This window comes from Herpailurus yagouaroundi, unplaced genomic scaffold (assembly GCF_014898765.1).
Source record: "Herpailurus yagouaroundi ecotype Mexico unplaced genomic scaffold, PumYag 210, whole genome shotgun sequence".
Lineage (NCBI taxonomy): Eukaryota > Metazoa > Chordata > Mammalia > Carnivora > Felidae > Herpailurus > Herpailurus yagouaroundi.
In genome coordinates, this window is record NW_024412441.1 from 17,903,543 (window position 1) to 17,915,849 (window position 12,307).

The window sequence follows — 12,307 nt, forward strand, 5'->3', positions numbered from 1 at the left end:
CTCTCTCTCTCTCTCTCTCTCTCTCTCTCTCTCTCTCTCTCTCTCTCAGATCTAGTGAGAAGTTCAAACTTTGCAAGTTTGCCCCAGCCTCACCAACTCCTTCCTGCCAATAAAAGCCAAGCTAGTCTCCTTTCTCTGCACTCTAAAGGGCATTTTTCAGACTTGCTGGGGAGCCCATCCTGCATGCTTCATTCTGTGAATATAATAAACTTGGTGTGTGTGCATGTGACATTATCAGTCTTGACAGCTGACCCAAACTTTGGGTCGGGATCCACCCCACCTCTGTGAGGTGAACACAACACCATGGAAGCAGACAGAAGGCACTTTCGACCTCTGCTAGGCAGGCTGGGGAAGGCTTGCTGTACAGAGAAGAGGAGTACTTTACACTACTAAAGGTCATTAGGGATTCAACAGGCCAAGGAGGTTGTAGTGGACTCCAACTGGAGTATCTGCCCATTGTATGATTTCTCTGCACTGGGTGAAACCCTAATAAACATAGGGACAACACCTGGAAGGCATGCTCACTATCAAATACTCTCCTTGTTTGTCTGGTGGGGTTCATACATGATCTAACCATAGGTTATCAGTGTGCTACTCTTGAGATTTTTCAAACTAAGGGAAAAGAAGCTATGAATGCGGTGATAGAGGGAGGCTACAGAAAATAGGTCTGAAGAGCAGTCAGTGGATTTGTTTTCATCGTCATAGGAAAAAGCTATTGGCAGTGGGAGAGAATAAGCCAGTACAGAGTGGGGCAGAGATACAAGACAGAGAGAAGACTCCTGGCGGTGTGACAACATGGATCCTGTTGTCTCTGGGTCGTAGCTGTATCTCTGACCTTTCTGCAGATATATTACAGTCCTCAGTATTCCTTCCAATATATGTTCATTTTTGCCTCTGTAGTTTCAGTCAGATTTCTATTACTTAGAACCAAACAACTACAGCACTAACCAAAACAGAGGGATTAAAGGCACCCTGTAACTACTGTTAATTTTCTTACAAGTAATACTACTATAGCTATGTAGCATGTTCTTATATATGGAAATGTGTGCTCAAGAGTATTGGAGTAAAATGGCATTATGTCCACTACTCTCAAATGATTTAAAATGGGCAAAAATATGAAGTAAATATGGCAAAAATATTTATTTTTGAATTTAGGTTAAGGGCACATTTATTACCTGTCCTTTCTCCTTTTTTTTTTTTTTTTTAATTATATGAAAATGTCCACAGAATTCTTTTTACAGGGGAGACTCAAAGTATGTACAACATGCCTGAGCTTGGAAAGCCCAGTTACTTCAGGAAATGGTAAGTAGTGCTCCACAGGGGTGGTTTAGGGTGGGGTCGTACAGGAGAAAGGTAAAGGACAGATTTTATATTGAGAAATTCAGTATTTATCCTAAAGACATCAGGAACCATCAAAGGATTTTTTGTGGGAAAGCATACAGGAAATGACATGGTTAGATTTGGATAGTAAAAAGATTTCTCTGTTGACAGTATAGATCATAAATTGGAAAAAGGCAGGCATGTGGTAAGAGTCTAGATAAGAAATGATGAGAGGGCCTGAATTAAGAGGAGAAAGGTGAGAAATCAAGATTAGAGAAAAGCAGATATGAACAATTGATAGAATTCTGGTAATGGATTTTGGGGGGGGGGGGGGGAAGGATGGAGTGCTTTGAGGTAAAGGAAAGAATCCAGAAAGCATCAGGATTTCTGGCTTTGGTGACTAACTGGTACACAGTTGTTGTACTGTTCACAGAGATTCACAGAGATTGGAAATACAGAAAAGCAGGACACACTGAGTTTAAGGTGTTGTTGCAAACACAAGGGAAGTGGTAGGGGGAGAGGGGTGAGACACAGATTGGGAAACCATAGGCATATGCCAAGGGCATGGAAGAGATCACCCCGTAAAAAACGTGGAGTTGGCTAAAAGGGGCTGAGGAAAGAGAAGCAGCTATGGTTAGGGGACAGACAGGGAACAGAACCCTGAAAGAGACTACAAAAAAAGAGCTTTAGACACAGGAGAAAAACACAGAGTGAGTTCACAAGGATAGAGGCCGACAAAGATCTGAGAAGGAGGAAGAAGTCAGCGGTGCCACGTACTCTATAAGAGATCAAGAAAGACAAGATTAGTGTTATCCAACAAGAAGACCTAAAGTAGGGCAGTTCCAGGGTCGATTAATTCAACACTATAATCAAGGACCCAAGTTCTTTCCACTTTTCCACTTTCAGACAAATTTTGCTGGCTCTATCCTTAGACTAGCACCCCTAATTGCAACATGGTTCCCATAGTACCCCAGGTATTGCCTGCAGACAATATTCAGCATGGAAGAGAGGTATTTCTTTTTTAAGTCTGTTTTTTAGAGTGGAAAAAAAAATCTGTTCCCTGAAATCCTTTAGTAACAATCAGTTACTTCCTAACCCACTGAAAATTTACTTTCTGCAGTGAAAACGCACAACTTCACTCTCTTTGTACTAAAACTACTTTCAAGTTTCATAAAAAGAAACTTAGCTCTAAACTGCTGGGCAAATTCTTCCAGTCACATTATCTGCAATCTTGTAGGGTCAAAATTCAAAATTTAGTAACCTCTTTGTTTACATCCATGTGGTGGTTTTGTGGTCTATGAACTGGAGTGGGCTGAACTATAGTCCCCAGAATTCCCTCATACATTTCTGCGTAGGGTGGGTTACACGTGATGCTCTCTCCTGAGAGCTGGAACATGGAAGGGAGGCAGCCGCCATTTTGTAGCATACATACACCTTCTCCCAGTTTTTCACTCAAACACCAATGTAGGTGCTGCTGGGAAGGAACTCTGCAGAGATAATTCAAGTCCCTAAGCAGCTGACTTCAAATTAATTAAAAGAGAGATTATGTAGACCTCTTTTAACTAGTTGGAAGCCCTTTCAAAGAGAAGTTAGGCCTTACCTAAGAGACTCCAAATAACAGATGGATCTGCAATTGTTCTGCTTCCTCAGCACCTTCCCTGAGAACCTGCCTGTGAATATCAAGCTTTAAGTTCCTGCCCCTGGGGTTCCAGACTACTCATGATCTTCCATTCCTGACTGCTTACCCCTGTACACTTTGGGCTTAACCAGTTACCACACTGTATAAACCAATTCCTCATAAAAACTCCACACATATATATACTCACACAGTCATATAAAAACTCTGACTGAACCCTAATATACATGTGTTCACATCTGCCCCCAACTCCTACTTCTACAGATCCACTTCTACCTTTGTGAGAAAAAAACAAACTCCATTCAGTGCTCTCAGACTGGACGAAGAGAAGTTTAAAATGGTAGAATGGCTTTCTTTTTTTTTTTTTTTTTTTTTTTTCCCTTTCCACTATTTTGGGAGTAGCATGTAAATTTGCTGGCTTAGGGAATAGCCTAGTATACCTACTATATTCATTTCCTGTGCTATACCTAGGACCTCATGCTAGGCTTCAAATAATTTTCTTCACTGTATTGCCTGAACCTTGCTTGCACTGGAGTTCACCTGTCCACTCACACACTTTCACTAAACTTCCACACTTTCTCTCAGCTCATGAGATTTCAGTTCCAGGCTCTTAAGGAAATCCCATCTATTCCCTCTCTAGTCACATATTATTAATTCACTTATTCTTACCAGTTCTCTTTGTGCATGACACCAAATTATTCTCTAGCCTAAATATTAATTGAAAACCTTTATATTCTGCATATCATTTCATTTTACAACTCCATTCTTAGGACTTTCTCCTGAGGATATAGTCATGCTGTATTTAAATCATTAGCTTCAGCACTGATAAGAATTAAACTTAAAACAATATAAAAAAATAAATGAATTTAACAGATCTATCCTTACAATTTAATGTCCTTTAATACCATAAAATAAAGTAACAGATAATTCAATGGAATAAAGAAGAAAATACACTGTATTGTTTAGAAAGCAGGTTATAAAACAGTTTGTGTTCAGAAAATATGGTTATGTTTTTTGTGACTCGATAAATAAATATAGAGGTATGGAAAAAGGACTTGAACTATAAAAGTTCAATGTTAATGTTTCTGAGGGGCTGAACTGTTGGGAATTTTTTATTTTCTTCTTTCCCTTGGTAAGTATCTTCTAAGTTTACTACAGTGGACGTGCACTGCTAGCATAATAAGCAAAATCCCAGTAAGTTCTGTGGTGGTGATTTAATAATCTGTGGCCTAGAACAGGAATTCCTCACTAGCTCTGAAGGATCTCGTATGGACCTTGAGAGGGATGTCTAGAAAATCCCTGAAACTGTGTGCAAGATGCCATTTGTATACAACTGTGTGTCTTTGTGTGAGTTTGGAGAGAGAAAGGAAGAGGTTCACAGCTTTCATCTAGTCCTCAAAAAAAAGGTTAAAATCACTAGTCCAGAATCCTGTGTGACATTATCTCAATTTCTCCTATTTCAGGGATGGGCCATTATTTAAAGGATCCAGGGAGAGAGAATTTGGAACAGGAATTCCTAATTTCTATTTAGGCATTTGTACATCTGAAAATGTCTTTATCTCAAGTGATGTATAAAATTTATAAAACTCTCTAAAAAAACAAATTATATAAAGTGAAAATGGCTGGATATAACTTTTGACAAGATCTCTCCAGAATAGTTACTGTTAAGCTTTCCAAGTAAGAATACCTGGTGCTTGAGACTAATAGTTTCAGTGTTGTAGGCTGACCTCCTCTCCCTGCCCTCATGCATCACTATAAATACTGCTCATGCCCTAATATCAGAATGTTTCTTCATTAGTCTCTGTTCTGGTCCACTCTAGGATGAGAGAACATACTTAAAGAGAATTTTACTGTAGAGATAAAACTCACTGTTAGAAAATAATGAACTCTTTTATGAAGATCAAAGTATGTGCCATATTTCTTTAAATCTCTTACATCTGACAGAAGGAGACTGTGGGTGACACATTACTATAATGGATTAAGGCTCTACTTTATGTTCCTTGCAATCTCGACATTGTACCTAAACCGTTTTTATAAGAAATGATAGTGATGTGTTTCCTATCTAAACACTATGGTCTTTTCTTTGTTTAAATGTTTATTATTTATTTTGAAAGAGAGAAAGAGAGAAAGAGAGAAAGAGAGAGAGAGAGAGAGAGAGAGAGAGAGAGAGAGAGGCAGGCAGAGAGGGAAGGAGCGATAGAATCCCAAGCAGGCTCTGTGCTGTCAGCGCAGAGCCTGATGTGGGCTCTATCTCACAAACTTTGAGATCTTGACCTAAGCAGAAATCAAGAGTTGAGTGTTGAACCAACTGAGCCACCCAGGCCTCCCAGAACATTATGGTCTTTAAATCTAACACCCAGAAGTCAAATTTTTTTTTTTTCTAAGTAGGCTCCATACCCAGTGTGGAGCCCAATATGGGGCTTGAACTCATCATCCTGAAATCAAGACCTGAGCTGAGATCAAGAGTCAGATGCTTAAACTGAGCCACCCAGACACCCCAGAAGTCAATTTTGCTTACATAATGACTATTCCAAAATATTGATTCCATCTAGAAATGCCCAAGGAATCACACGAACTTTTCTGTGCACTCCCACCACCCAAATCCATGATCTGTGTCAGAATATAATCTCCTTAGAAGATGGGGGCTGCTATCAGATATCTTGCTATTAATGCTAACTACTCTAATGTGGTTCTACACAAATATAATTAGTGTATTTGATTATTCCAGGTTTGAGATTGGAAATAAATTATTCAAACCTAATGTGTTTACTATAATAAAAAATGACTAATTACAATTTTGACAACACTAAAGAAAATTACAAATTTCATTAACTGAATCAAAAGAGATCTACATACAGTTTCTCTATCACTTACCTTTCAAATTCTTTTTTTCTCCTAACTTACCAGAGTGTCATTAGTCTAGCAGTTATATCACTAAGATATTCTCTTTATCTACTTGCTAAATTAGGTTGGAACCAAATACAGATGAAGACTTGTTCTTCTCCCCAGTGTATCTGAGATGTGCAAAACCTGATACCCAGAGGTAGAAGGGAAGCCAGAAATCTGGTTTGAGGAAGCAATTCTGTGGTTGAATCACAACTCTCTGCAGGATTTTCTTTTGTTTGTCCTTTTGGGTTACTGATAATATTTATTTGGTGATATATAGAAGTTTGCACTTTAAAAGCACATGCAAACAAATAAATACTGTATCTTTCTATATCCACATGGAAAACTTACATAATAAAAGTGGAGATAAAGTGCTAATCAGAAAAGTAACCTAAAAGTTTCATGCAGCTCCTGAATATAAGATCCTTTGAACCAGGGAGTCTATAGGTAGTTATCTTTCAAACTTCAGAAGTTAATACTCATAATAGATACTTGCTTCCCATTTTCAAACCATATTCAACAACACGGTTTCCTTGGCGACTTGAGAATGTAACTTTCTCATAGAGACAACATGGGTGAAAAGCAAGACAGATGCATGCATAAAATACAAATAATAGTTCAATGAAAAACTATGGTCTGAAAATTTTAAACTTACTGTTCATGGAAATCCAGCATTGGTGGCTCAAATCGTATAGGTCTGCAATTACCCCGGTACAGAGATATACTGTAAGTAAAAAGAAAACAGCGTAAGAAATAATTCTTTAAAATATATATCCCCAAACTGAAGTCAGACACTTGAATTCTGTCACAAGAAAGAATACTTTCTAAGTAAGAATACTCGGTGTTTGAGCCTAACAATTTTGGTGTTGTATGCCGACCTCCTCTCCCTGCCTTCAGGTGCCGCCATAAATACTGCTCGTGCCCTAATAATCTCAGAATGGTTCATTAGTCTCCATTCTGGTCCACTCTAGGATGAGAGAACATACTCAAAGACAATTTTACTGTAGAGAGAAAACTCACTGTTAGTTAGAAAATAATGAACTCTTTTATGAAGATCAAAATACATGCCATGTTTCCTTAAATCTCTTATATTTGATGGAAGGAGACTGTCATCTTTAGGAAAAATGGAGTCTAATGTCCTATCAGGATTGTGCATTACTTTTCTTATTAGATGAAATCAAGAAATGTACGTTTTAAAAAATGAAGAAAAGGGAGTATTTTTCCTATTCAAAGGTACGTAAAAGCAGAAAATGCTCAAGTAGATTCAATGTTGAAATTTATTTGGTTGATATAGTTGATACCAACATATCTAAATATGTTCACTTGTATTTTTTGATACCTGCACAATGAACAATAAATAGTCAACACAACTACACATCCTTGGCAGACAATACAGTATACAGACAAAAACCACAATCACATCGTAACAAGAGTGTCAAAGGAACTAAACAAAAATGAATTTGGGGACAAAGTTTTAGGAACTGAAATAGCTTTTTCATTTGAGAGTTCGGAACACATCGATCTATAACATCTTAGCCTAAATATATGAATATCATTTCTAACTTTCCCACTTGATACTAGAACTTCTCACCAAAACAGATTTCTGAACAGCAAACCTCCTAAACATCACCATGACACGCCCTAACAATGATGCAATATAGAAATGACCGGGAGGATGTGGGGATGTCCACATGCCTCTAGTCATCTGTTTAAGCACAGAGAAAGTAAAAAATTCAGGAAGCCACTAACATTTCTAAATAGTGAATGTTTATCTTTCTGTTGTATTTTAAGAAATGATGTTAGAGCAAAACCATTTTGTAAGACTTTATTTCCATTACCATAATTCACAAGAACACAAGCTTCAAATGATACATTAGAAATATATTAGAAATAGACAAGGACATTGAGAATATGTTGCAAATTTAGCTTTAACTCAACTCTGCAAAGATTACATACTCTGAGTAGTAGAATCAATGTGCTAAAGTAATGTCTAAAAGAGTTTTTAGCTTGATAATCCCTCTACATATGCTGAACAGAAAAGATGAAAAACACAAATAAGGAGGAAAACAGCAAATTTAAGATTCTACTTTACAAAAAATCTAAGATCCTACTTTGCAAAAATCTAAAGACACTGGAACAAAGAAGGCACAAGTGCCCCCAAGACAGGAGCCACTTTCAGTGAGAGGTAAAGAATCTACTCTCTTTTGATTTCTGCTCTCCTTAGGCATGATATAACAAGGATACTCTCTGGCACCTTTAAATCAAGGGATGCCGACTAGCTCATCAGTTTCAAGGGTGTGAAACTCAAACATACAAAGTCTTAATCCAATCAAGGGGGAAAAGTATAATGCATGAAGCATATGTATATGTCATTAATTTATATATATATAAACATTGACTGTATTAGATGCTAGAGATATAAAGAAGATTAAGATACAGTTTTTTTTTTCTCTCTCACAGAAATGAGAATCTATTCCCCAAGTTGCAAATGGAAGCATCTAAAGTGGTCAGGTAAGATCAAAAACAAAAACAAAAAACATGCACACCCCCACTGACCCAACACAAAGGTAGTGAATGCTTGGGGCTGTCTAGTGGCCAGTGCTATGGGAACGAGGCAAAGAGCCTGCTCTCATCGCACTAACATCCCAGTAGGGGAGACAAAAGTAGAACCTACAAGGTAATGATGGGACATACAAAGAGACAGACCAAACACGGTAGGAACAGAGAAGCCTTCTGTGAGGAGGGGTGCTGCAGCCAAGACCTGAGTGGTGGAGATCCGGGGGAAGAAAGGAGACATACCTTGGCATGTTGAGGAACAGAAGGCCGAAGTGGCCAGAGTGACGGGAAGGAGGGGGTGGAAGTAGGAGCTGAGATCAGAGAAGTACAAAGGCCAGGTCTCCTTTCAGGAGCCTGCATTTTATTCTAAGTGTAACAAAAAGCCTCTGTCGTGTTTTCATCAAGGGAGTGACGTGATCTGACGCATCTGACAAGGTTAATTCTAGATGCTGTATGTTGTAGGAGCCCCAGAGTGACAGCAAGGGAGTCTCGCAGTAGTCCAGACAAGAGGGGATGATGGTAGCAGTGGTCTGTGGGAGTGCAAGGCAGTGTGGCGAGAAATGGCTCTTCTCTGAATGTATTTGGAAGGTAAAGGCAATAGGTCATGCTGATGGATTGGTTTTGGAACGTGAGGGAAAGGAGAGAAATCAAGAATGACTTAATTCTAAAATTTTGGCCTGAGAAACCAGATATGTAGTCATGACATAGGAGGTGTGGGTAAGAAGTGAGGAAGGATAGACAGTTTAGACGTTCAAGAGTATTATGGTTTTAGACATTTAAATTTGAGATGTCTTATCTAAATGAGATGTTAAGTAGGCTGCTGGATATATATGGTTATTACTTTCCATAAAAAAGTTACTCACTTAAGAAAAAAAAGTTAATGACTTTTTTTTACATTTTTATTTTTTAAAGTTACTGATTTTTGTGTACTGATCTCATACCCAAGTCACTTTGGCAAGTTGATTCTAATAGTTTGTCTATAGATTCCCTTAGATTTTCCTGTTAATACCTGTGCTGCCAAAATGATAACTATCTTTGATTACCTCTGTAGACAAATCATCTGCAAGCAATGGCAATTCTATTTCTTCCTTTTAAATCCTTAGAACTTGTTTCCATTTTTTAAAAATTTATTAAAAAAATTTTTTTAATGTTTTATTGTTTGAGAGACAGAGAGAGACAGGGCACAAGTGAGGGAGGGACTGAGAAAGAGGAAGACCCAGAATCTGAAGCAGGCTCTAGGCTCTGAGCTGTCAGCACAGAGCCTGACGCAAGGCTTGAACCCACAAATGTGAGATCATGACCTGAGCTGAAGTCAGATGTTTATCTGACTGAGCCAGCCGGGTGCCCCTTGTTTTCATTTTTTATGCTTTAAGTGGGCTAAGACCTCCCAAAAAGTGCTCCACAGAAGTGGTGTCTGACATTTGTTATTTACAGATTTCTCACAAAATATGAGAGGGGAAAAATACATAAAGATGATTCCCTCATAAACAAACATGTATTTTCAAAACAATAGCAGATTTATGTCTAAGAAACAGTTTAATATTTGAGTGGGTACAACACAAGTTGTCACAGGTATAATCTTATTTAAAAAAACCCCAAAATTCAATGACATAGCTGTCATGTATCCACAGCTGACAGAGATGTTTGCTACTATGCTTATTTCAACAAATTTCTTTTAGGGGCGCCTGGGTGGCTCAGTCGGTTGAGTGTCCGACTTCGGCTCAGGTCATGATCTTGCAGTCTGTGAGTTTGAGCCCCGTGTCGGGCTCTGTGCTGACCGCTCAGATTCTGGAGCCTGTTTCAGATTCTGTGTCTCCCTCTCTCTCTGATCCTCCCCTGTTCATGCTCTGTCTCTGTCTCAAAAATAAATAAACGTTAAAAAAAAAATAAAAAAAAATAAAAGGGCATGACATTGTTTAGCATTTTATTAACAGAAAGCAAATGTCTGCAAGTCTTTAATGTTGAAAAATAAATTGGGGCAAAGGCAATGTAAAAAATGGTATTCTTTGCCAATTTCAAAGAAACAGACTGAGACATTATAATAGAATATTGGATGATTTTATGCTTCCTACAGTGATTGTATTTGTTCTCAAAGTCTCAAATATTGTTATTCCTTTTATTATTTATTTGGGGATAAGGAGATGCATAAGGACTATTTTCTGACTTCAAGCAAGGGAACAACTGAGAAGATACAAAAAATCTTTCTTGTGAGACATGGTCTATGTTGCTTGGTGGACTGTGAGGTCCAAGTTAAGCAGGTAGCTCCCAAATGAAGCAAATAAAGCCTTCTTGGAGCTTTGGGAATTTGTTTAAACCAGGAAATTTAAAATGTTTTCCTAAAGGCAATTAGTACCTAAACAAAAGGTACTCTTTGGCCCAGTACTTCTTAAAGAATGCTCTGTGGTCTACCTGTATCTTTCTTAATCATCTAGAACGCTTGTAGAAATGCAGATTCCAGAGCCCCACCTCCAGAATGTGATTCCTTAAGTCTAGAAAAAACCCAGAAACCAGTTATATTCTCACATTTGGTTACTACTCTTTTGCATCTTGGTCCACAATAAGTACTGCAAGCAGAAATAAGAGGGGAAAAGTACCTTAACATATAAAATTTTCAAAGTCATCAACAGTTTAAAATAGTTTCAAATATGATTCTTATTAGAGACAGTTGAAAAACAGTGACTTAAATCACATAATTATAAATTTTAGCTTAAATTTTCATTTCTCTAAAGACTAATAATGTTGAATATCATTTCATTTATTTATTGTTCAATTAGATATCTTACTTTGTAAAGTGTCTATTCAAAGTTTTTTAACAGGGGTGTTTGTCTTACTGAGTTATAAGAGGTCTTCACATATTCTAGATACATTCCCTTTGTCAAATATGTGTACTGTGAATATCTTTTCCCTGTTCCTCCTTTTCTTATTACAAATGTTGTCTTTTGGGGAGTGATGTCACTGAGACAGTGACTCAAGTTGTTGCTAACTGTAGCACCCTTCACAGGAAGACCAACCTGCAACTATCCATGGACACGACACTTATTGTGAAAATCCCAGAACACAGCAGTGAGGTTGAAGAACCCTCCTGGACCACAGAGACTGAAAAGGACTACATTAGAAAGGTAAGAGGAATGGCTACACTCTGACCACATCACCTCTCCAAGGCAGGGACAGAACCACACTAAGAGCGTACCCTGGGCCTACAGTTTTTCCAGTGGGAAAGATATAGACCAAGGTGGATGTCCAGTGGGAAAGATATAGACCAAGGTGGATGTCCAAGGTGGGTTGCTTCCCAGAAGGCCCACTTGGGTCTTGTCACAAGGGGACCACTGGGGGAATCTGCAGGAGTGAACCTGTGGGTCTTGACCACTGGAGATCAGATTGGGATGCAAGGGAGGGAAGGATGTACAGCAACCAGTGCTTGGATCTTGACAGACCACACTCCTCCTAGCAATGACACCCAAGTGGAGATCCTAGGCAGTGGCTATGCCCAACTGCAAAGTCAAGCCACCGGCCCGTCTGGCCAGGGAGCTTGGTGGACAATTCCATATGATTTAGATCCCTACCCAATGAGCCACACCTGCCACAAGCCTGTTCCATAGCCCAACCTGGGCTGGGAAGCAAATTAAAAGATCTGTTTAGGGTTGAATATAACTCCACCCCACCCAACTAGGAAGCCTAACCAGAACATCTGGGAAGCTGCATAGCTTAACCTGCAGCCCTGCTTAAAAGGACAGTTGAGCAGAGAACCCAGCCAGTGGCTTAGCTCATGTGCAGAGCTGAGGTGGTGGCCCCATCTGGCCAGAGAGCTTGGTGGGCAGCTTGCTAGATTCAGGTCCCCAGCCATCAAGTCATAATGGCTAGGGAGCCTGTTTTAGGGCCCCATACAGGCAGGGAAACAAATTCAGAGTC

At 38.8% G+C, this 12,307-nt stretch overlaps 1 protein-coding gene across 1 annotated transcript in view; it reads right to left on the minus strand.

The window, feature by feature from the left end:
• The window catches only part of TMEM131 (transmembrane protein 131), a 242,518-nt gene that overhangs the window by 120,789 nt on the left and 109,422 nt on the right, over nucleotides 1-12,307 (minus strand). The window contains exon 4 of the mRNA XM_040453962.1: nucleotides 6,498-6,566. Within this exon, the coding sequence (XP_040309896.1) occupies nucleotides 6,498-6,566 (69 nt within the window). The remainder of the gene's footprint in view (nucleotides 1-6,497; nucleotides 6,567-12,307) is intronic.